The sequence below is a fragment of the Erythranthe guttata genome, chromosome 13, assembly GCF_056151865.1.
Source record: "Erythranthe guttata isolate IM_541 chromosome 13, IM_541, whole genome shotgun sequence".
Lineage (NCBI taxonomy): Eukaryota > Viridiplantae > Streptophyta > Magnoliopsida > Lamiales > Phrymaceae > Erythranthe > Erythranthe guttata.
In genome coordinates, this window is record NC_142545.1 from 10,198,597 (window position 1) to 10,225,040 (window position 26,444).

The window sequence follows — 26,444 nt, forward strand, 5'->3', positions numbered from 1 at the left end:
AAACGTTGTGATTTCCGGTTAAAATGGCCTGAAAATAGACAACGTGGAACAAAATAATGAGTTTGGGTGTGATCGTGCAACTTTTTTTTTTTTGAGGTGGTAATCCGCACGAGCAAAGGTTTAGGTGTTTAATATTATTTACCCAAAATATAATTAGATAATAAGTTGAGAAAAAATTACAAAAATACGAATTAGGTTTATATATATATATATATATATATATATATATATATATATATATATATATATATATATATATATATATATATATATATATAGACACACACACACACCGAATTTCTTGGTTTTGCCCTGCTCGCAAGGTCGTATATTTTTTCTTAGTTGATAGAAAAGAAGTTAGAGATGTGATCGCGCAAAGGTTGCGGACAAGTGTTGATTTTACGAGGCGCATTTCGCCTCAAAGTCCCGAGAGCCAGGCAATCCGTAGAAACCCGTAGTAATCGTAGCAACCCATAGTCATTTGTATTGCCCAATTCAAAAACCCTAACTCCCTCTTTGAACCCTAGCCCCCAACCAGCCATAGACAACCATTGACACCACATAATCCAATCATCTACGTCCATCCAAAATAAAACACTAGATCTACAGCCATCGTCGCCATAGCCGCCAAAATAAAAATCTAGATCTGCAAAACCATCACCATAGCCGCAACCACCTCCATATTCATCACCTCCCGATCCTTCCCTACCTCCATAACCCCCCCCCCCCCCCCCCCCCCCCCATCGTAACTGCGATCACCACCGCCCTTAACCGTCTTCATAACTACTTCCACCATACCCACAGCCTCCATAGCCGCCGCCACTCACCATAGTCGCCTCCATATAACAATCCCCCACCATACGCATCGCGTCCTAGCTGCCGCCATTCGCCATGACCGCCTCGATAACATCCCCACCTTACCCGTGGCCTCCATGGCCGCCTCCATGACCACCCCCACCGCCGCCATAGCCACCCACCATAACTGGGAGCAAGAGAGATAGAGAGGGAGAGCGATAGAGAGAGAGAGAGAGAGAGAGAGAGAGAGAGAGAGAGAGAGAGAGAGAGAGAGAGAGAGAGAGAGAGAGAGAGAGAGAGAGAGAGAGAGAGAGAGAGAGAGAGAGAGAGAGAGAGAGAGAGAGAGAGAGAGAGAGAGAGAGAGAGAGAGAGAGAGAGAGAGAGAGAGAGAGAGAGAGAGAGAGCGAGAGAGAACGAGAGAACGAGAGAACGAGAGAAAGAGAGAATAAACGAAAAGAAACAGATTTGGGTTGGAGCGTCGTAAATAGAGATTATATTTAGGGTATAGGGCAAGTTAGGAATTAAAAAAATTAGGGATTTATTTGAGACATTTTGAAATAAGGAGTAAAAAAATTATTTAGAGCTGTCATTTAGTTCTAATTAAATTTACTACGACGGACCCAAACATATGAACTCCTAAAAATAATAGATGCACTTATAGTAATATATTGAAATCAGACATTTTTTTGTATAAATAATAACTCAATCAAAGTCATTCGAAACTACAATTTAAAAATTTATTCAATTATAAAATCATACAAAATTCAAAAGATTTCACTTTTCCATTTACCTTTTATTATTTTGCCATTGTATCTACTATGCGTGTCAATATGTTGTGTGATTAAAAGAAAACAAGAAATGAGTTCAGATTTGAGAGCCACATCAATTGAATACAAAGCCATGGAAGACAATATTGGATTTCTGAAATTTTAATGAGGATAAATTTGTCTTAATGTGTTTAGAGATATATCTGAACGAATACACACAATTTTAACAGAATCAATAAGAGGTGAAGGTTCAGAGATAAATACTAAATAACAGAGAATTGCCCATGCAGAAGCAATTCAGTTCAGAGGCCATCAAACGCGAGGATAACAATACAAAATCCCCTTTGTTAAGGAAAACCTGAACCAAAATTTCCTATGTTTTTTTTCTTGCGTAAAATCCCCTTATGTTTCGTTTTGCTTTGCATGAAATCCCCTTTTCCGTTAAAAGTTAACACCGTTAACCACAGGGGGTTTTATGCAAGTTTTTTGTAACATAGGGGGATTTGGTGCATGATTTTGCAACACAAGGGTGTCTACGCAAAATTAATTTATTCATTTAAAATCCAAATTATTTTCTTAAATTAAGTCGAATACATCTATTAATCTAAAATATGAAAACTAAAAAAATAATATTCGAGATAGAAGTTGGAACAATTGTCAAACTATATGTTCTTTTCACATATAATTAATCCTGAATAAATTATAAAAATAGATGATAATTCTAATAAAATAATTATATATTTTAAAAAATCAAAATTCTTAAATGCATTAATAAATTATATCATATAAAATTTGATTTTCTTTTAAATTATTCACCACACCTATTAAATTTCTATTGTTCATATTATAATTGAATAAATGTGTTTGACTTAATTTAAGAAAATAATGTGAAATATAAATGAATAAATTAATTTGACATAAAATCACCTTGTATTGTAGAAAATATGTGCTAAATCCCCCTCTGTTATCAAAAAGTTGCATAAAATCCCCTCTATAGTTAACGATGTTAACTTTTAACGGAGAGGGGGATTTCGTGCAAAGTAAAATGAAACACAATGGGGTTTTATGCAAGAAAAAAACACAGGAGGATTTGGCGCAGGATTTCTTTAACACATGGAAGTTTTGTGCTATCTACCCTCAAACGCGGCCTTAGACTTATTTTCCAATAATATGTATAAAAATTAAATTTCATGCATAGATGGAAAAATCAATTAAGAAGCAATTTAATTTCTCTTCACTTAACTCAGATTGAGTTAAACACCTGAGTTATTAAATTTTCTAAATACTTGTGTGAAATGTCAGAATAATCTACAAATTGTTTCGGTGCTATATACCTCAAATGACACATCTGATCATCAAGTATAAGCAGCAACCATATCAGCAACCTGATTTGAGACCGTTATTAGTAGAATCTCGAAGTCGCTTATCCTTCGATAGTACAGCAGCTAGCCTATAATCGATATTCAAACGAAACCAAGTTATTAATTATTTGTAGTTAAAATTAAAATCTCAATTAATAACTTGATAATAAATCGAGAAAATGTGTGTGCGTATACGTACTATACCTAATCAATGCCTCCTTGTTTGTTCCCTCACCATCACATGGCACATAATATCTCCTGTAGAGGTCAATGCTACATACTTGTTTCTCCAACAATCTTTCTCCGATTTTCACAACTTCTTCTAAATTCTTCTTGGTCGCAATATCCACAGAAGACTGACACGCTCCACGTAACGAATCGTCCTGTTAAAAGTTGTACCAATTGACATTAGAATAATTTATTTTAATTATTATGTTGAAAAAGTTTGAAAGAAATAATATACCTGAATTCTAAGGTAGTTATTGTGTACAAGGCCAATTTCAGGCCAAGAGTTTTGATGGTACAAAAGCCAGTCATAGCCAGTCAGTGTTGCTACACCCTTACGAAGTGCATTCGACATTGTAGCCTTGTAAAATTCCCATGCCTTTGCCTTTTTGGAGTTGTATTTAGGCGTACAAGTTCCGAGCGATAAAACAACAAGCCTTGCACGAGCCTCAATCGGTACGTCCGCCAATGCGGCAATCGTCTGCAAATCGAAACCCAAAAAAAAAAAAAGAAAAGTCATTATATATATTTTCTTGAATTTCAATTGTCATAGAGTATGTTGAACTCATACTGAAATTGCAAAAAAACTATATATACCGGATTGTTAGCAATAATAGGGCCAACGAGGGTGAATTCCGTGGATTCTCCGTTTGAGTTTTTTGTTTCAAAACAATGTGGAGGAAAATAAGTCGGAGTAGCTAAACTTCCCATGCAGATGTCTACCAGTGAAGCATTCAACATCGGATTATTCTTCTTCACCTAATTAAATAATAACGAGTCGTGTTATTTATACAGAAAGAAGATCAATTATACATCAATTTAATTGGGAAAAAAAAAATATATATATATATATAGACACAGTCACACAAACCACCTTAGGGTTGGAGAATAAGAGTAGTTTACTTGTGATGATATCAAAAGTAGGAACCACAATATCAGTTAGAGTCTCATGCAACTTTGTGTCCCCGAGTTTATCCTTGAGAAGAGAATGGAGATATTTGCCATCGTATTTTGCCCCGGAAAAAGATTTAACCATCTTTGCAGCACGGCTAAACACATTATTTCTGAACCAACAACGATTAAGTAAAATTCAAGAACGAAAGACTTAAGCAACACGCTTAAACGATATATATATATAGTACTTGAAAACTACAACAAGTGAAAAAAAATTACCTCTTGGAGAAAATATTAGGGCAGTGCTCAATGTAGAACTCTTTGATATCTTTTGCAGATAACAACGGGCGATTATTATTTAGTTTTGGGGCAGTAAGCATTGCAGTAGTCACGCTGCCGGTTTCTGTACCAGCAATTATATCGAAATAATCTGCAATCCTCGCTTCATCACCGTCCAATTTCTGAGCACACGCGCACGTAAAGAAAAACATATATATAATCTTTTTTTTTTTTCGTTTTGCTACAAATTGGACAAATAAATAAATTCAGGAGAAAAACAAGAAACTCTATATGTAATTAATTACCTGAAGCTCTGATTCAAGAAAATCAAGAATAAGTGCTGGGATTATTCCTCTAACGCCACCGCCATCAATTGAAAGAACCCTAGTCAATTTTCCAAAGGCTTTCTCCTCAATCTCAAATAGTTTCTTCGACTTTGATGCCATAGAGAGAGAGCTAGAGAGAGAAAGAGAGTAAGTGATTGTTAGACAAGTAGGAGTTTATCTTATATATATATATATATATATATATATATATATATATATATATATATATGAAACTGTAAATTCATTAATCCTAGGAACAATAGGAATTATATATTTAATGAACTCTGTTCGGAACTTTTGTTTCCTTTTATGCCACTAGTAAGTGACACGTGCGTTGCACGTGGTTTATGATTTTTCATAATATTAATATATAAGATCTATTCCATTAATATAATATTACAAAATGATATAGGGAAAAAATTAATAAAAAATATAAACGCTAAAACTTATTCCAAGTACTTTATAGTTAATTAATAGCTAATATCAATCTAAATGATATTTTTAATGATTTGTAAATAATTTCAAGTCCATAGCGAGCCAACTCGTGGAAAGATGATGCACCCAAAACCATATCTTTCGGTGATATTAGTATGTTTTTTTCTAATATTGATCACTAATAGAATCAATATTTGCCATTGTTGATCACTATCTCGGTGATATTTGCCAATATTGATCACTATTAGAACCAATATTTCCTCCCTTTTTTATATGAACGAAACTATCCTTTGCACTTGTAAATTTTTAAGGATAATTTTGTCATATTTTATTAACATAATAATTGATAGAAAATGAAGACCGACAATGAAGACTTTTAATATTTATAGTCTTTACAATTAACGACTTGAGCTATGGTAAAATCATTAATTAATCACTATCACTAACTATTAACAACACTAATCATTAACAACATCGAGAGGGTTTAATTCCTACTCCGAAATGCACAATTCTATCTTTTATGTTTCTTTTGCATATTTTCTATTAATTACTCTTCAGGTAGAATTGCTTTAATATATGCCAATATTGATCACTATTAGAACCAATTTCTTCTTGAAAAAAGTTAATAAAAAACTATGAACACAAAACTTATTCCACAGTACTTTATAGTTAATTAATAATTAATGTAAATCTAAGTGATATTTTTTAATGTAGATTCATTAAAATATTTTATTTTTCTTTATCTTAAGTCGTAGACTTCTCGTTCTTAAAATTTTCACACGTGTTATTTTTTCGTTTTTACTTAATTTAAATATCGTCGCAATATTAACTACTCTTTCAACAATTTTTTTCCTTGCATATTTTTTCGTAAATTATATGCATCAAAAGTAATTTTTGATATGACTATTCTTTTAATATCCTTTTACAATATTACTTTTGTTATTCTCTTTGACCCATAGCTAGAAAATATAAATAGATCCCACTGTATCACGTGGAGTGATATTTTCATTTCTATGTTATTATAATTTACATCCAAATAAATAAACTAAAGTAAATCAAATTACATTATTTTATATGTAATTCACACCTACAAGCTATAATATTTATTTATATAACCTCCCATTTTTTTATTGTTTTGAGGTTTGCCAAATCCAGTTTGAATTTTTGTAAATAATATTTGAAATCGAAACAGTACCATGAAAATATTGAAAAAATATTTAGCACCTCCCATATTTTATACTAATCTCTTGATATCTCACTTTATTATGGAGTTTTCAGTTTCAAATCACTATTCACTATCACAACCACCTAAAACAATATGTACATTCAACATCAAGATCATCTTAATTGATCGAAATTTTCAAAAAAATATGTTGCACTCTTTTGGAAACGATCTATTAGGAACAATTGCTTGGACGACCATCCTCACAGAACTCTGGCCAATTTTTCTTCAACCTGGAGTTTGTTGTCACATTTACTGGAACAAATATTGTGACCTCTTAAGACATAATAATAAGAAAAATAAAAATAAAAATAAAGCAATTAGTAAGAAAATAGATTATGCCTCCCAACGAAAAAAAAAACCAAACGATTATATAAATATATTTAAGAAATACACATACAACATTATAACTTATAAGAATATAAAAATGAAGGAACTTAATTGTTAGGCTTACGTTGCATCGTAGATTTCTTCAAATAATAGGCAAATAATTATTTTTTCATAAATAGGTAGATAAATACAATTCGAGAATAACTACCCAACAAATGATAAAGTGTCAATAAACATTCACGTAACGTATTTGATTTGAATTGAGATTTTACTTATGAATTCATATATATATATATATATATATATATATATATATATATATATATATATATATATATATATATATATATCCATGCACGAGACCAAATTTGGATAAATCTTTGAAGATCTTTCTCTTCCCGGTGTGATAGTTAGAGCGTGGAAAGAGACTTAAAGCTCTAAGTAACCAATAACAAAAAGTACTACCAACACAAAGAAACTTAAAGACACCATATATCCTACGAAAGTTTTGTCAAATAGAAAGAGCTAAGAGTTGGTTTTCAATTTACGATACCTCATTTTGCATTATAAAACTTTCGATGTCATTCTTTTTCGGCCATTTAACTATTTATCACCAAATTAATAATAAAACATCAAATATAACAACAGGGTAAACTGCATAAAAACCCCCTTGTGTTATGGAAAATCTGCTCCAAACACCTATGTGTTAATTTTATTGCATAGAATTCTCCTCTGTTTTATTTTATCTTACATGAAATCCTTTTTTCCGTTAACAATTAACACCGTTAACTGTTTAGTTCCATGCAATATATTCGTAACACGAGAGGGTTTGGTGCATTTTTTCATCAATATATGGGAACGTATGCAAAATATTTTATTTATTTAAAATTTGAATTATTTTTTAAAATTAAGTCTGATGGTAATGATGGTAATGATGAAAATTCTAGCAAGTTTTTGTTTGTTTTTTTATTTATTTTTTATTTTTTTATTTTACCGTTTCCAATTCAAATTTTATAAATTTTAGAACTTTTTCTTCATTTCGATTTTATTTCTTTTAAAAAACAATTGCATCAAAATTGAAACTAATAATTTTTTTGAAATTTCAAATTTTGAATAAAGAAATTATTTTATCAATGTATTTAGAAAAATATTATATTTATAATATCAAAATGTTTATATATTTATATAATTTAGCTTGTATGTATTATATGTCAATGAATATAAATTTATAAATTTGAATTTAGTTTGATATAAATATTTATATCAATAATTTTTAAACTTCGACTTTCAAAGATTGAATAAACGTGTTTGACTTAATTTCAAAAAATAATTCAACTTTCAAATAAATAAATAAATTTTACATAAGTTTCACTTTTATCGTAAATAACATGCACCAAACCCCCTTGTGTTATGAAAAACATGCATTGAATTCCCCAAAAATATTTAACGGTGTTAATTGTTAAAGGAATGGGGGATTTCATGCAAGATAAAATAAAACATTGATACGATATATATTTAATATATCGTATATTTATTCATTAGTTATTATTTAATTATTTAATATATATTATTTAAGTATTAATTTAGTTAGAGCCGTAGGCTTAATGATTATAGGATAGATATTAAGTATTTTATTAGTTTAGGTAATTATCTTTCCTAGTTAGATTAAGATTCTAGGGTTTTATTCTCTTTAAATAGTCGTATTGTGCTAGGGTTTTATTATGAAGAGAAAAATATTAAAGAATAGATCTTACGTTTCGTAGGAAATATTTATGATACTCGAGAGATCGCATCAAACATAAGGAGATCCCACGCAATAAAATTAACATAGAGAGATTTGGTGCATGTTTTCCATAAGACATGGAGTATTTTGCAGTATTTTGACATTCCCAAAGATAATCCGATAGAATGTTCATGTATTCCTATTAACTAATGAGTTGTTAATGATATTTATTGTCATTAATTGTGTTAGAAATAAGTCACTATATGTTAAATAACATAAAAAAAATTGAGTTTTGCAGTTACGAAGCCTTGGAAGTAAAGTGAGGGAATACAAATAGTTGCAAAGAAATAATTTGGCAAACAAATAACTTGAATATAATTATTTATTTTAAATCAGATGGTATAGTTATTTAGCTAATTAAGCAATATTACGAAATTACCCTTCAAATAAACCTAATTGAATGGGCATATTTGTAAGCACAAAAAAGGGAAGAAACCTCACCCAAGATTCACACTTTTATAGATAGTATAGATAATGGCATAATTTATTAAAAAACTTGAGGAACATAAATAAGTAAATATTTAAGTGTGTCGGTGCTACGTATAACCTTGCAACTGCAAAACAATCTCAAACTATTTTCCTCTATGCTCCAGAATATGTTGCATAATCTATAATTTTTCAAATTTTAACGCAACTACTTTTAGGGTTCTTTTTTTTTTTTTTAGAAACTACCGCTGTAAAATCTTTAATTGTCGGAAACATTCCCATGTTCAAAACATTAGGAAGACCCCCCCTTATAAAAATTTGTCAAAGCCAAAAAGTCCTTGACAGCTTATCGTGTGCGTGCCATACACTCGCCATATATGCGAGTAGGGGTGCCTTTTTTTGCCTAAAAAGACTTAAGGTGGTGTTTGCAAAAACTTTTAAAAATAAATTATGAGCATTTTTCTCCAGATAATCTGCTTTTAGGTGTTCGCAAAATCGGCTTTTGTTTTTACTTCTCTTAAAATAAGCTGTTTTAAACTATAATTTTAAAACCACCCATGTACCTGTTTTTTTTTCTATTTAAATTGATTTCCAGATTTTTTGCAAACACCCCCATCTTTTAAAATTAAGCACTTAATATCAACTTAACTCACAACCATTAACTTATTCTTTTAAATAATCTTTTGCAAACACCACAAAAATACCATTGATATAGAACTTTTTTTAATTATAGATTCACACCAAAAGTTTTAAATCCAAAGTGAAGTTTTCAAATTTTCAATTCAATCCTTCATGTTTCCAGAAAAAAGGCATCTTCCCAGCCCCGCTTCTTCAATGTGACACTTTTTCCAGCAAAAACCAAGTGGAGAAACCGAAAGACCGCCCGACTCCTTGCTTGAATCGCGACGAAGAAAAGAAACAAAAATTATTAAACCCCTTCCATTTCATTTTTCTGATTCTCTCCACTCCCGTTTTCGAATTTCTCTTATTCAATGTTTGAGATTCGTGCATCCAATTGGTGGAGATTTTCGAGTATTGGCATCTTAGTGGCGCGGCGGATGCGGTGGTGCAGCAACAAAAAACCTTCCAAAATACAAACAAACATTACTTTCATTCACAAATTATTGAAAATATATTGTAATTGCTAACACCTTTAAACACGATTTGACTGGTACAGTGTATTTTGTCTCCTTCCAAAATACAAACAAACATTACTTTCATTCTCAAATTAATTCCCCAAAACATATTTCCTCAAAATGAAATCAAAATAAGATCCAAAACGATTCCAAACATTGCCTTAATACTACACCCTCATTTAATTTATTTTTTTATTAATTTTGTGTTATATTTTGACACATGTTATAATTTACAAATCTGAGTTGTAGTCCAATGGGTACAAAGGTTCCTGGTTCAAATCCTCCTCTGTCCAAAATCTCTACAATTGAAACATAAGTCACAGTAAGACTTATAAAAAAAGAGTTTGGAAACATTAAGATGAGATGTATTGAGTTTTGAATTTTTAAATAAAGCGTCTACGTTTACTAAAATTCTTTATGTAATATTAAAAAATTGCATTGTTTTGATGTTGTAAGAATATAAAAAACGTTTGATGTATCGTATGATCAAAATTCTGTTATAATCATTCATTAATAATTCATCAGTGGAACATAGTAAACTAAGTATACTATATACACACAAAAAAAAAAAATAATGACCAAATAACTTTGCTGTTGAATAATTTTCCAAATGGATTGAATCAGCTAATACCAGTAGATTGAAAAATTGAACCTGGAACAAAATCATCAACTATGTCTTTCATGTTGAGCTTAAAAGTAATTAGATATAATAACTTAGTTAACATAATTAAAACTAAACTACCGACAACATACCATCGTAAAAGACCATCTATACATCTTGCATCGTGACTAAGCCCTTATCCACTGCCTCGTTTGGTCATGTTTTGCCACTGGAAATAACAATTGAAAAATTAAGAAGCAAAAATAAATATAAACAATAAATTAAGTATCGCATACAAACAATAAGTCTTGAAGGCCGACTTCCAATAGCTTGTGGCTCCGTCCATTGTTGCTTAGTTCTCTCAAATCATCACTTTCAACAACATATCCAATAACATCTAAAAGGAAATAATTGTTATACACAAAATTTGAAATCATTGGTATAAATTAATGAAACACATAATTTAACAAAATGAAATTACCTATAAGCCATGATGGAAAAATGCAAACTAATTACCACACAGTCAATAGGATAAAGAAGAAAATAAGACAAAAATTCTAAAGTTGGGTTAACAAAAGAAGCCTTAGATCGGATGAAGAAATAAAATTCAAATGTTGCAGACATTATGTAAAACGATGTCAATAAATCCGACAGGGATGAAAATCAGATTTATTTACCTTTTTTTGTAAAAATCGAAAATCAGATTTATCATGAACTATGAAGAGAAAACAAATTGCAAAATACCTAGCCTTTTATGAAGCCACAAATATTTGGTAGAAAAGGGGAGAGATAAAAGTGGGGTGGAGAAGTTGAGAGGTGTGATATAAATAAGAAGAGAAAACACAAACGTGTTGAAGTGGAAGAGAGAAGTTGAAAGAGTTGTGAGTCTTAAGAGAAGTCATTGGGAATCGTCCATCTTTGGGAATATGATACTTAGTATTTTATCATCAAAAAATAATATTTACTATTAAGATGTTTATGGCTGAAAATTAAGAGATAAAATAATATTTAGGAGATTTAATTGGTTGTGCATTAGATATATTTATGGTTGAAAATAGGAGTGATTGGGCTGCTTCGAGGATTAAAAATTGATAAAACTCGAAAATAATGTTGAAGAGATAAAAATCTGATAAAAATTAAAAATAATATTGAGGAGATAAAATTTTGATGAAAATCGAAAATAACATTTAGAAGAATATTTAGGAGATAAAAATTTGATAGAAAATCGAAAATAATAAAAATCTGATAAAAATCGGAAATAATATTTAAAATAATATTTAGGAAATAAAAATTGATAAAATCAAAAATAAGATTTAAAATTATATTTAGGAGATATCTTATATATAAAAGAAAGAAACGCTGGGCAACCCTAAAAAACTCTAATGGTATTTCTGTAATTATTTATTTTTAATATATTTATTTATTAATTTCTAACTATAATTTTTAACAATTATCAAAATTGAAACTAAATCGTGAAGAATCCTACCCTAATGGTACATCTGTAATGTTTTTTTAATATTCTTTTTCTAATAATTTTCTAACTATTTTTTTCTCTACTAATTATTCTTAATCTATATATTTGGATTATAAATCTTAATATGTATGATTTAAAAAAACTAATGCTATATAAAATATGAATAATACTGCATTCTTATATATAAAAGAAAGAAACGCTGGGCAACCCTAAAAAACTCTAATGGTATTTCTGTAATTATTTATTTTTAATATATTTATTTATTAATTTCTAACTTTAATTTTTAACAATTATCAAAATTGAAACTAAATCGTGAAGAATCCTACCCTAATGGTACATCTGTAATTGTTATTTTTTTAATATTCTTTTTCTAATAATTTTCTAACTATTTTTTTCTCTACTAATTATTCTTAATCTATATATTTGGATTATAAATCTTAATATGTATGATTAAAGAAACGTTGGGCAACCCTAAAAAACTCTAATGGTATTTCTGTAATTATTTATTTTTAATATATTTATTTATTAATTTCTAACTATAATTTTTAACAATTATCAAAATTGAAACTAAATCGTGAAGAATCCTACCCTAATGGTACATCTGTAATTTTTTTTTTAATATTCTTTTTCTAATAATTTTCTAACTATTTTTTTCTCTACTAATTATTCTTAATCTATATATTTGGATTATAAATCTTAATATGTATGATTAAAAAAAAACTAATGCTATATAAAATATGAATAATACTGCATTATTAAATTTTAGTATTTTACTATGTTAGTGTAATATATTTTCTTATTATGTATTAAATTGATTATTTTTTTTAACTTTTGAAATAATATCCCGTGCATCGCACGGGGAAAAAAAGGTAGTAAATTTGATAAAATAAGAAAATAATAATTAAAATAATATTTAGGATATAAAAATAAAAAATATTATTTAAAATAATATTTTGGAGATAAAATTTTGATAAAAATCGAAAAATAATATTTAAAATAATATATAGGAGACTTTTTTTTTGATATAAATAAAAAATAATATTTAGGAGACCAAAATCTGATAGAAATCGAAAATAATATTTAGGAGATTATTATCTGATAAAAATCGAAAACAATATTTATAATAATATTTACAATATTATTTAGGAGATATAAATTTGATAAAATTCGAAAATAAAATTTAAAATAATATTTAGGCGATAAACATCGCAAATAATATTTAGTAGATAAAAATATGATAAAATAATAATTAAAATAATATTTAGGATATAAAAATATGATAAAAATAAAAAATATTATTTAAAATAATATTTTGGAGATAAAATTTTGATAAAAATCGAAAAATAATATTTAAAATAATATATAGGAGAATTGTTTTTTGATATAAATAAAAAATAATATTTAGGAGTAAAAAATCTGATAGAAATCGAAAATAATATTTACGAGATTAATATCTGATAAAACTCGAAAACAATATTTAAAATAATATTTACAATAATATTTAGGAGATATAAATTTGATAAAATTCGAAAATAAAATTTAAAATAATATTTAGGTAATAAAAATTGCAACTAATATTTAGTAGATAAAAATATGATAAAATAATAATTAAAATAATATTTAGGATATAAAAATATGATAAAAATAAAAAATATTATTTAAAATAATATTTTGGAGATAAATTTTTGATAAAAATCGAAAAATAATATTTAAAATAATATATTGGAGAATTTTTTTTTGATATAAATAAAAAATAATATTTAGGAGTACAAAATCTGATAGAAATCGAAAATAATATTTAGGAGATTAATATCTGTTAAAACTCGAAAACAATATTTAAAATAATATTTATAATAATATTTAGGAGATATAAATTTGATAAAATTCGAAAATAAAATTTAAAATAATATTTAGGTGATAAAAATTCCAAATAATATTTAGTAGATAAAAATATGATAAAATAATAATTAAAATAAAATTTAGGATATAAAAATATGATAAAAATAAAAAATATTTTTTAAAATAATATTTTGGAGATAAAATTTTGATAAAAATTCAATCTGATAGAAATAATATTTAGGAGATTAATATCTGATAAAACTCGAAAACAATATTTAAAATAATATTTACAATAATATTTAGGAGATATAAATTTGATAAAATTCAATCCGATAGAAATCGAAATTAATATTTAGGAGATTAATATCTGATAAAACTCGAAAACAATATTTAAAATAATATTTACAATAATATTTAGGAGATATAAATTTGATAAAATTCGAAAATAAAATTTAAAATAATATTTAGGTGATAAAAATCGCAAATAATATTTAGTAGATAAAAATATGATAAAATAATAATTAAAATAATATTTAGGATATAAAAATATGATAAAAATAAAAAGTATTATTTAAAAAAATATTTTGGAGATAAAATTTTGATAAAAATCGAAAAATAATATTTAAAATAATATATAGGAGAATTTTTTTTTTGATATAAATAAAAAATAATATTTAGGAGTAAAAAATCTGATAGAAATCGAAAATAATATTTAGGAGATTAATATCTGATAAAACTCGAAAACAATATTTAAAATAATATTTATAATAATATTTAGGAAATATAAATTTGATAAAATTTGAAAATAAAATTTAAAATAATATTTAGGTGATAAAAATCGCAAATAATATTTAGTAGATAAAAATATGATAAAATAATAATTAAAATAATATTTAGGATATAAAAATATGATAAAAATAAAAAATATTATTTAAAATAATATTTTGGAGATAAATTTTTGATAAAAATCGAAAAATAATATTTAAAATAATATATTGGAGAATTTTTTTTTGATATAAATAAAAAATAATATTTAGGAGTAAAAAATCTGATAGAAATCGAAAATAATATTTAGGAGATTAATATCTGTTAAAACTCGAAAAAAATATTTAAAATAATATTTACAATAATATTTAGGAGATATAAATTTGATAAAATTCGAAAATAAAATTTAAAATAATATTTAGGTGATAAAAATTCCAAATAATATTTAGTAGATAAAAATATGATAAAATAATAATTAAAATAAAATTTAGGATATAAAAATATGATAAAAATAAAAAATATTTTTTAAAATAATATTTTGGAGATAAAATTTTGATAAAAATTCAATCTGATAGAAATAATATTTAGGAGATTAATATCTGATAAAACTCGAAAACAATATTTAAAATAATATTTACAATAATATTTAGGAGATATAAATTTGATAAAATTCAATCCGATAGAAATCGAAATTAATATTTAGGAGATTAATATCTGATAAAACTCGAAAACAATATTTAAAATAATATTTACAATAATATTTAGGAGATATAAATTTGATAAAATTCGAAAATAAAATTTAAAATAATATTTAGGTGATAAAAATCGCAAATAATATTTAGTAGATAAAAATATGATAAAATAATAATTAAAATAATATTTAGGATATAAAAATATGATAAAAATAAAAAGTATTATTTAAAAAAATATTTTGGAGATAAAATTTTGATAAAAATCGAAAAATAATATTTAAAATAATATATAGGAGAATTTTTTTTTGATATAAATAAAAAATAATATTTAGGAGTAAAAAATCTGATAGAAATCGAAAATAATATTTAGGAGATTAATATCTGATAAAACTCAAAAACTATATTTAAAATAATATTTATAATAATATTTAGGAAATATAAATTTGATAAAATTTGAAAATAAAATTTAAAATAATATTTAGGTGATAAAAATCGCAAATAATATTTAGTAGATAAAAATATGATAAAATAATAATTAAAATAATATTTAGGATATAAAAATATGATAAAAATAAAAAATATTATTTAAAATAATATTTTGGAGATAAATTTTTGATAAAAATCGAAAAATAATATTTAAAATAATATATTGGAGAATTTTTTTTTGATATAAATAAAAAATAATATTTAGGAGTAAAAAATCTGATAGAAATCGAAAAATAATATTTAGGAGATTAATATCTGTTAAAACTCGAAAAAAATATTTAAAATAATATTTACAATAATATTTAGGAGATATAAATTTGATAAAATTCGAAAATAAAATTTAAAATAATATTTTGGTGATAAAAATTGCAAATAATATTTAGTAGATAAAAATATGATAAAATAATAATTAAAATAATATTTAGGATATAAAAATATGATAAAAATAAAAAAATATTTTTTAAAATAATATTTTGGAGATAAAATTTTGATAAAAATCGAAAAATAATATCTAAAATAATATATAGGAGAATTTTTTTTTGATATAAATAAAAAATAATATTTAGGATTAAAAAATCTGATAGAAATCGAAAATAATATTTAGGAGATTAATATCTAATAAAACTCGAAAACAATATTTAAAATAATATTTACAATAATATTTAGGAGATATAAATTTGATAAAATTTGAAAATAAAATTTAAAATAATATTTAGGTGATAAAAATTGCAAATAATATTTAGTAGATAAAAATATGATAAAAATCGAAAATAACATTTAAAATTATATTTAGGCGTTATAAATTTGATAAAATTCGAAAATAATATTTAAAATAGTATTTAGGAGATAAAAATTGATAAAAATCAAAAATAATATTTAGGAGATAAAAATTTAAAATAAAACTTCAATAATATTTAGGAGATAAAAATTGAAAAAACTAATAATTAAAATATGACATTAGGGTTTCCTAGGGTTGCCCTAGCGTTTCTTTCTTTTATATATAAGATTAGTAAGAATTCCCTCATCTAGGAAATATAGTTAAGGAAAATCCCCTCCCAAAAATAATTAGAGAAAACCCCTTTTGTTGTTAACTTGGATAATTAATAAAGGTAATCTTCCAATTATATCCTTACTCATAACACTAAATTTTGACATCTCATCTTACGCATGTTATTCTTTTCTTTTCCTTCTCTCTCTCTCTCTCTCTCTCTCTCTCTCTCTCTCTCTCTCTCTCTCTCTCTCTCTCTCTCTCTCTCTCTCTCTCTCTCTCTCTCTCTCTCTCTCAATCTTCTTCTTCTCTTCTCGATCAGAATTCGGCTGACGCCGTTAAATACTGCTCTGACGAACATTGGCCGACATATTTGGGTGAAGAACGACTGCAGTCATCAGAATAGGACACAACCCTTTTCTCGTTCTGGATTGAACGAGAAGGAGTTTTCATTTGTGGCAGATTTCCCAATGGCGAACAACCATCCATCTCTCCAACCAATTCCAGCCCCAGTTGCTTTTGTCTGATTCGAAACCAGCTAGTGTTACCTTGCTGACTTGATGCTTCCCATTGCATTAAAGCAATTATAGATCAACTATGATTTTTGTCTATTTTATTGGTAAATAATATTTTTTTTGCGATGACGTGGGATGCATATGTGTGGTGTGGCGGTGTGTTGTGGTGACGATGGGGAGGCTGATTTAGGGTTTTTTGGTGGATTGGGCGGAGGACGGTGCGTGTACAAAAATTCACGCAGACTGGAACCTTAATCGACTATGTATATGTTCAATAGTCGATTAAGCTAATCGACTATGCTCTCGTAGTGGATTAAGGTTAATTTTTTTGGATTTTTTTGTTTATTAATTCAAATTGTATAAATCAATTATAATGTTTGTATATTTTTTGTTTTTTTGTAAAACATAGTTGATTTTGCATTTTTTTTGCAGTTGTGATTTGTTATGTTTAGTAGCAGATTCTTGATTGACTATACGTCATCATAGTCGATTAATATACCTGATATAGAAAAACAAATTAAAAAACAAAAAAAATATTAAAAACAAAAAATTAATGAATTTCCTTAATCGACTATGCTTCATAGTCGATTAAGGAAACTCATACAGAAAAGAAGAAAGAAAAAACGGAAAAAAAAAAGATAAAAAAATCGTTGAGCGCGTGACGCATTGATGATGTGTCGGGTGGGGGCAAAGCTGGAAAAACAAATGGTTGAAAATAGGTGTGTGCTTTTCTCAAACGGAGAGAAATATTTTGGACATCTCTTCATTAAAAGAAGTCTTTGAGGGGGTTTCCTCGAAGAGCCCAATTATTAAAAGAGCAAAATTAGCAAGAACCCTCCATTTAAGAAATGTAGTTAAGGAAACCCCCCCTCCCAAAATTAATTAGAGAAAACCCCCTTGGTTAATATTCCATCCAAATGATATTTTCATAATTCTAAAACTACCCTTATTGGATTATAACTATTTTAATCCTAATTATATATCTATCTTTTCATACCCTTTTCTTCCTTTGCGCCGTTTAATTCGTTTATCTTATCAATATTCAGATCTCAGACTTCTCTCTCCCCCTTCGCCATTACCATGGTCTAAAATCTAAATCACGAACAACTTCTGAAAATCTACGACGAAGACTATGGCGACGACGCGGCGGAGGATCTCGCGCTCGCGAATACCCTAGTAGCGTTCCCCTTACCCACAGTTTCTCGATTTTGCGAAGATTTCTTCTTCATCGCCGCAAGTTATGGATTTTTAATTTGATTTGGTTGCCTATTTTTTGATATGGCGGTGGTCATGAAGAAAATTGGGTTTGGGTGACTTTGTTTTGGTGGTTTTGATGATGGTGGTTTTGTTTGGGTTGGTGGTGCGGGTTGTAATTTACTTTATGTGTCATTAAAAACCGTCAGAATATGGAAGTGTGCCGGTGATAGTGTTGTGTGGCAGCGGCGTGGTGACAACGAGGAGCAGATCTAGGGTTTTTTGGTAGATTATGCCGATGATGGTGCGGGTAGAGAAATTCGCGCATGCTGGACCTTTTATCGACTATGTGTTTTTTTGGTAGTCGATTAAGTTAATCAATTATGCTCTAGTAGTCGATTAAAGTGTTAATCGACTGTTTTGGTAGTCGATTAAGGTTACTTGATTTTATTTTAATTCATTTTTAGATTTTTGTGTATTGATTCCGATTTGTATAAATCAATTAAAATTTATGTATATTATTTTTTATGTAAAAATAGTGTCGATTTTCGTTCTTACATAGTTGTGTTTTTTTGTTTATTTTTAGTAGTCAGTTTCTTAATCGACTATGCTTATATCTCATAGTCGATTAATAAACTTGATAGAGAAATAAAGTTAAAAAAACGAAAAAAAAAGTTTAAAAAATATTTTTTTTAAATTTAAAAAACCAAAAAAAATTAAAGAAAATTAAAAAAAATATATAAAAAAGGCAGGGACATAATTGGTGATAGTGTTGATGAGGTGGCATGGACATAATTTAAAAAAATGGATGGCTGAAATTAGGAAGGGGCTTTTTTGAAATGGTGCAAAATAGTTTGGGTCACTCCCTATTAAAACAAGTATTGAGGGGTTTGTCCCGCAAGGGATGGCCTAGCAGTTGGAGCAAAGGGTTCTGTGTCAATTGACTCAGGTTCAAGTCCCCTTGTCAACGGTCGCTAGGTCGAGCTTGTCACACATGGTTAGCCTATTGTGGTTTACGTCTCTCGTATGTTTTCCAAGCTATTATACGAGAGTGTATGTTTACCCAATGCACCTATATGGTTGGTTACGGGTTCCTTCATTACAAAAATAAAATAAAAATAATAAAGTATTGATGGGTTATATCAAAGAGCCTATTTATTTTTTATTTTTTATATTGGTGGTATTGAAGTGAGAAAGAAACGGTATTTGTTTTAGCCGCCCCTTTTTTACAATTTTGCCCCCGCTCGCAACATCATCACTATGTCCCGCGCCCACATCATCATTGTGTCACGCCCTGGTTATCGGCCGTTTTTTTTTTTCTCGTTTTCTTAACTTTTTTATGTATCACTTTTATTAATCGACTAAGAAGCATACTCGATTAAGGAAATTCTTTAAAAAAATTAATTTTTTAAATTTGTTTTTCGTTTTTTAATTTTTTTTTCCTATCAGGTATATTAATCGCCTATGAAGTACAGTCGATTAAGAATCTGGGTACTAAAAATAACAAATCACAATTAAAAAAAATGCAAAATCAACTATATTTTAAACATTATAATTGATTTATACAATTGGAATCAATAAACAAAAAATCCAAAGAAAAATTAAAAATGGGAGTCGATTAACCTTAATCGACTACTGAACAAGTACGTAGCCGATTAAGGGTCTAGTCTGCGCGAATTTCTCTATCTGTGCTGCCCTCCGTCCGATTTACCAAACAACCCTAAGTTTGCCTCCCCCGTGCCGTCACAATACCACACCATCCCATAATCCTTACAACTTCATCCCATTCCATCCCACACCTTGCGACTTCATCCCACCCACAATCCTTGAACCCAAACAAACCATTTTTCCTTGTTACTAGATTTAAATTGAAATAAAAAACAGAATATATATCTAGATTGAAACCAACTAGATCAGAGAAAAAAAATTAGAGCTACTTAAAAGACATGGTTTTCCGGCGTCGATGACTTGAGACATGGTTTTCCGGCGTCGATGACTTGGGACATGGTCTTCACTCTCCATCGCCGCTGCCATCGTCTCCCCCGCTGCCATGGTCTTCACGTCTCCGTCGCCGATGACTTGAGACATGGTCCTCCCCCCGCCGCTGGTGTTTCTGTGAGCGAAAAGAATGGAAGAGAGAATGAAGAACGATGAAAATTAGAGTTAGGGTATGTATGGACTTTATATGGGTAGTTTGAGAATTATTATAAATTCATTTTACTGGAAATATACATAATGGGGTTTTCTCTAATAATTATTGAGAGGGGAGTTTCTTTTAACCACATTTAGGGGTGGGCAATCGGATCGGGTTATTCGGGTTATGACCCGACCCGGTCGGGTTTTACCCGGCCGGGTCGGGTAATTTTTTACTCAACCGGGTTTTACCGGGTTCGGGTACCCGGTGCTCATATATCGGGTCGGGTCCGGGTATTGGGAATTCCACCCGGGTACCCGGCTTAAAAAAAAAAATCTCACAAATTTGGCCCACTTTGTAATTTACAGTTGCACCCTAAGCCCACTGCCCACTAGCCCATTCCAAGCCCATTTTTATTTTTGCAATAAATCTTATATTTATAATTTTATAAGAAAATAAAGTAAAAATAGAAAAAAAAAACATAAAACACATAAACAAAATAACGCAGTACGCCACTGAAGGAAAAATATCTTAGTTCTTCTACATTCTTCTCCCATCTTCTCCTTCTCCACAAATTTCAATTTCCAATTTCTTCTCCGGTGGACTGAAGGCCGAACAGCGGTCCTCACTTCTCTGAATTGGTGAGTTCTTCACTCTTTGATTTTCCCCAATTTGGGTTCTTATTATTTTTTTCCAATTAATTCTTCTACATTTTGGACCGTTGAATATTTGAAGTTGTCTGGATTTTGGAAGTTTGAACTGATTTTGTTTTTAACTTATGTTGTGTATTTTTGAATTGTTGTGGTCCTGTGGAGTGTGAAAATGTTTGGGAATATGAAGTGTGATTTCATATGTAGACTTGGATGTATAATTAAAAAGAAATAAATAAAAAAAAAAAAATCAGAACAGCAAAACCCGAACCCGAACCCGACCCGAAATAACCGGGTACCCGGGTACCCGGTTATTTCGGGTCGGGTTCGGGTAATATTTTTTTTTGCAAAAAACCCGAATAACCCGACCCGACCCGAATGCCCACCCCTAACCACATTTCATAGATAGGAGGGGTCTTGCTAATTTTTTCATATTTTTATTATATTCAATCCGACACTCTTGGATAAAATTTTGAATTCGTCCGTGAGTGTGTTAATATTTGTTAAATTGCAATAATATAAGAAACGTTATAACAGTGAATTGAATACTATGGTTTAAGTTTCCTTATAAATAACCCCTACAAGATCATATATGAGTAGATAGGAAACTATTTGAACTTTGAAGCATTCTTTTCTAAATCATCAAATTTTCTTAACTTTGCTGCTTTTAAGCGTCGATATAAATTTTATAATGTGTTATAACCTTTACCGTAAGAGACTCTGTGGCCCAATGGATAAGGCGCTGGTCTACGAAACCAGAGATTCTGGGTTCGATCCCCAGCAGAGTCGACTCGGTAAATGTGTTTTAAAAATATGATGCTGTTTTAGCAGAGAGATAATTATTACTTAACTACAATATATTGTATTATTACAACACATAATTAAATATTTTACACAATGACTCTGTGGCCCAATGGATAAGGCGCTGGTCTACGAAACCAGAGACTCTGGGTTCGATCCCCAGCAGAGTCGTGTCAAATATAATAATTTTGAATTTTTCTGGCCGAATATATAATTTTAACTTTTTGTGAATATATCGACCACCATTTTCCTTCGGCAAGCAATTACGATATATTTTCAATACTTTGAAGTAATGTTATGAGAACCGGATCGGATATAAAATCGACAAGGTATTCGGGTTACAGTTGAATCGGTCGAAACCGAGTTCTTAAATTTTTTTATTTTATAACAATTCATAAATTTTAGTACTTTAAAATTACCATTTTTTTATTTATATATATATTTCACACAACTTATTAACTAAAAATACCATTTTTGTTGTGAAATAATTCCCATTAGCTAATGTATTAAATATTTTATTAGAAATACTAATGATGTGAATATTATTAATTAATCAATATTAACTAGTTTTTAATGTGGAACTAATATATACATATGTATATATATATATATTAGTATATACGGATATGTATATATGTATATATACTAATTAATATAATATAATATACTACACTATATAATATAATATAATATATGTGTAGAGAGCAAGTGAGTGGGAAAGATAGAGAGTGTGTGTGAGAGGAGAGAGAGAGAGTAGAGAGAAAGATGCTAGCAAATGTTGTATATTATCTCATTCATTTCAATACAAAATACAAGTATTTATATGCATGAGAATGTCTTAGTCACCATTACACATGTCATCACTAGGTAACTTCTATAATTTAATTGTGACACCTATCTAGGACACTTGTCAATACCGTATTTTCTAATGTGCTAAAGTCCATAGTTTTATAACACTCTCCCTTTGACGTAGCACAATTGTATCGACTGAATTGATGCCTCATTAAAAACCTTAAGCCGGAAAACCCAGTGGGAAAAACCGATCAAAAGGGAAAAAGAGTGCATGATTCAAATCCAAGTCGTGTGCATAAACTGCCTCATTAAAAACCTTAGCTGGAAAACCCAATGGGATGAAAACCAATCGTAAGGGAAAAAAGAGTGCAGTGCACTATTGCTTCCCCTGAAATGAACAATATAAGCCCCCAATATGGGCTATCAATCAATTTGTAGGTTGTCTCATTAAAAACCTTGAGCTGGAATGGGAAAAAACCAGTCAAAAGGGAAAAAGAGTACAACACATCATAGCATTATGTGCTCCCCCTAAAACAAATAATATAGGCCTCCAAAATAGGCTATTTAATAATCATAAGTTGCTTCGTTAAAAACCTTATGTCGGGAAAACCACATAGGAAAAAGACCGAACAGAAGGGAAAAAAAGAGTGCAACATATTATCACTTCGTCTTTGCTTTACGCATTTTAGATTCACAGGAGTTTAAATATCAAAATTCAGTGAACCATAAAGATGACATTAGTATGTCTGTTGGACGTATGTCCATTCCCTCATGGACAACCCTAGGAAACGAAAAAAGATTTTATTCATTACCATTGAATATAATCTAATCAGAATTAATTCCATATCATTGGGAGAATCCTTGAGTTATAAGGCCGACATTATATTGTACAATTTTATTGTCATTATTCCTCTAACGAACAAAACCCCATTTATATCCAGGGAATTTTATATTGTACAACTAGCCCATATTTATTTCGTTTCTCTAGGAAAGTCAATTCCGATTTAATCACTTTCTCGCATTTAGGCCAAACTCGGCTCTGCCGACATTCTATTGTTTTGAAGGTGGTTCACTGGCATAATCATCCCGAATAATTATAATTATCCTTTTTGAGTGATAAGCTCTACAGATTTATCTGGAGTATGTTTATTATGACCCGTTTATTCAGTGGATTCAATTAATCCATATGAGTGTGAGGTGTGCTACAATGTACTGAGTATATTTATCCCATGTACTGCACAATCTTATCAAAATTATTTTAATCGAGTTTCTCCGGTACTATGCATTCTCATATGCACGGGGTATAGTAACTTGTGCAGAAAAAACGTGTAAAATCGTATTGCACGTGCATAATAAACACACGCGAGACCATCTATAAGATGCTTCTCACAAAATCATAAATATTTAAGATATTGGTCCACTTGAAAGGTTGTATTGGTCCATAAATTTTATCAATACTTTTGCACTAAAGGTTATATAACGAGATTTCTATAAATTACAGAAATTCTCTTTGGACATAAGGATCCTATATCGTACAAATGTCCGTAGTATATTCTTTAATTCAAGCCATCGTAATATTTAATAGGCGTCCCCATATCAACATGCCAAAACCTGAACATTTCAGGATTAACCAGCTTATATGACATGGTGGTGTATGAATTGAAAACTCGAATTAGGACACAATACAATATACAAAAGCTAATGCTTTTAATATCATAAGCAGAAGAATTATTTATTCCCCGAGCCATGATCTCTACGGAAAGTAATTTAGTTTTACTTCGTGCTTTGTGCAATATCACACTCAATAAAATTTAGAATATATTAAATTCTCAATTTGACTAATACATCGTCCGGGAGATATTTAAACTCAACCTCGGGAATATATATATATTTCAGGGGAGATATGCAAACTTTACTTCAGGAATATTTCATCTGAAGGAGAACTTCTAAAATTCGACCTTGTGAATATGTCACCCAAGTGAGATATGTAGTTTATCTTAATTTCGGGAATCAGTCCGAGAAAGATATATAACTCAATTTCAAAGTTTGAAATTATAATATATAGACAATAGTCTATTATATTTGTGTTTCACATGTACATCCATATTAAATAATATGACAATAAAATGTTAACTCAATCTTGGGAATTCAACAACCAAGAGAGATATACAATTTCAACCTCGAGAATTTCTCGTTCGAGGGAGTTTTGCAAACTTGATCCCGGGAATTTAACATCCGAGAGAGATATGTACATGTTACACAATTAGTAGACATATCAAATTAACCTTGAAATATTAACAATATCATCAGGGGTGTATAAGCTCGACCTTGGGAATATTTCTTCCATGGGAGTATTATTCACTTAAACTCGGGAATAAATCATCCGAGCTAGAGAGTCGTAAATTTTTATTTGGGGAATATATAATTAAGTTCGACCTCAGGAATGTATCGTCCGAGGGAGATATTATAAACTCGATCTCAGGCATATGTCGTCCGAGAGATATATATAAATTTTATCTTAGAAATTAGCTCAATCTCGGGAACAAAATCATCTGAGAGAAGTATTTAAATTTGACGTCATTTATATTTATCTCGAGAAAATATTATAGGCTCAACCTCGTGTATATATCGTTCGAGGGAGGTATGTTCATAAATAAATAAATTCAATCTCGAAAACCGTTACATCGAGAGTTATATCGTAATCATTAAGAATATTATCATGCATGATCTCAAATATATAACCTTTACTCATAGGTCAAAATATATTTTGTAAGCAATAAACTCGTGAGTTTTAATTTATTTTGACCAAATGATTATCTAAGCGGAAATATTTGCATCCACCTTTGTCAATTTAAGAACATCTTGACGAGGACTATCTTTCACTTCGTCGTTGTAGGCCTAACCCCATATTTAATTTTATTATGGCGGCCTTTCATTGGACCCTTAACAAAAATGTCCATCGTTTATATAGTACACCCAATTAATTTTATTTTAATAACCTCATTGGCCTTTGAGGGGAATCACAACTTTTAGTGACTCTACGGGTATCACACCCGAAGTTATATGACGTCCACCATCTCTACGAACATTATGTTCGGAGTAATTATCATAGACTTTAAATCGATCCTTAATTTGAATTCATATGCGACGGAGTCATTTTCATTTCTCATTATCTAAATCAGCCCATTTTCTTTTGCTAATTTAAACAAGATTATTAAATAAATAAATTGAAACTTGCACATGCCAATTACAAGTTTCTAAATTTACAAAATCAAAATCATGTAATGCAAGTTGAAAATTTATAGCCGAGGCGATATAGATAATAACCTTTTTTTTTTCATAAATTAATATGCACATAATTATAGATATATATCATTCCTTTCCTCCGAAAATCGGTGGCGTATAAATACTGTAGTATTCGCTTCACCATTTGATATCGAGGATCTGGATTTTATCAAATAAAATAAAATAACATAAACAAACTTACATAACCTACCTTTTTTCGAGCAGAACCTCGTGCTGATAACGTGTTGT

At 28.9% G+C, this 26,444-nt stretch overlaps 1 protein-coding gene and 2 non-coding genes across 3 annotated transcripts; 2 read left to right on the forward strand and 1 right to left on the reverse strand.

The window, feature by feature from the left end:
- Positions 1 to 2,939: 2,939 nt before the first annotated feature.
- On the reverse strand, positions 2,940 to 4,767 carry LOC105961783 (patatin-like protein 2). Its single transcript, XM_088812381.1, has 7 exons — positions 4,627 to 4,767; positions 4,322 to 4,503; positions 4,020 to 4,212; positions 3,746 to 3,901; positions 3,387 to 3,629; positions 3,128 to 3,306; positions 2,940 to 3,012 (listed from the first exon to the last, which is right to left on the reverse strand). Exons 1-7 carry the CDS (start codon positions 4,765 to 4,767, stop codon positions 2,940 to 2,942), a joined length of 1,167 nt encoding a protein of 388 aa, XP_088668507.1.
- A 17,266-nt stretch (positions 4,768 to 22,033) lies between these two features.
- TRNAR-ACG (transfer RNA arginine (anticodon ACG)) lies at positions 22,034 to 22,106 on the forward strand. Its single transcript has one exon. It is a non-coding gene; the product is annotated as a tRNA-Arg (tRNA).
- A 110-nt stretch (positions 22,107 to 22,216) lies between these two features.
- TRNAR-ACG (transfer RNA arginine (anticodon ACG)) lies at positions 22,217 to 22,289 on the forward strand. The gene has a single exon. It is a non-coding gene; the product is annotated as a tRNA-Arg (tRNA).
- Positions 22,290 to 26,444: the final 4,155 nt, after the last annotated feature.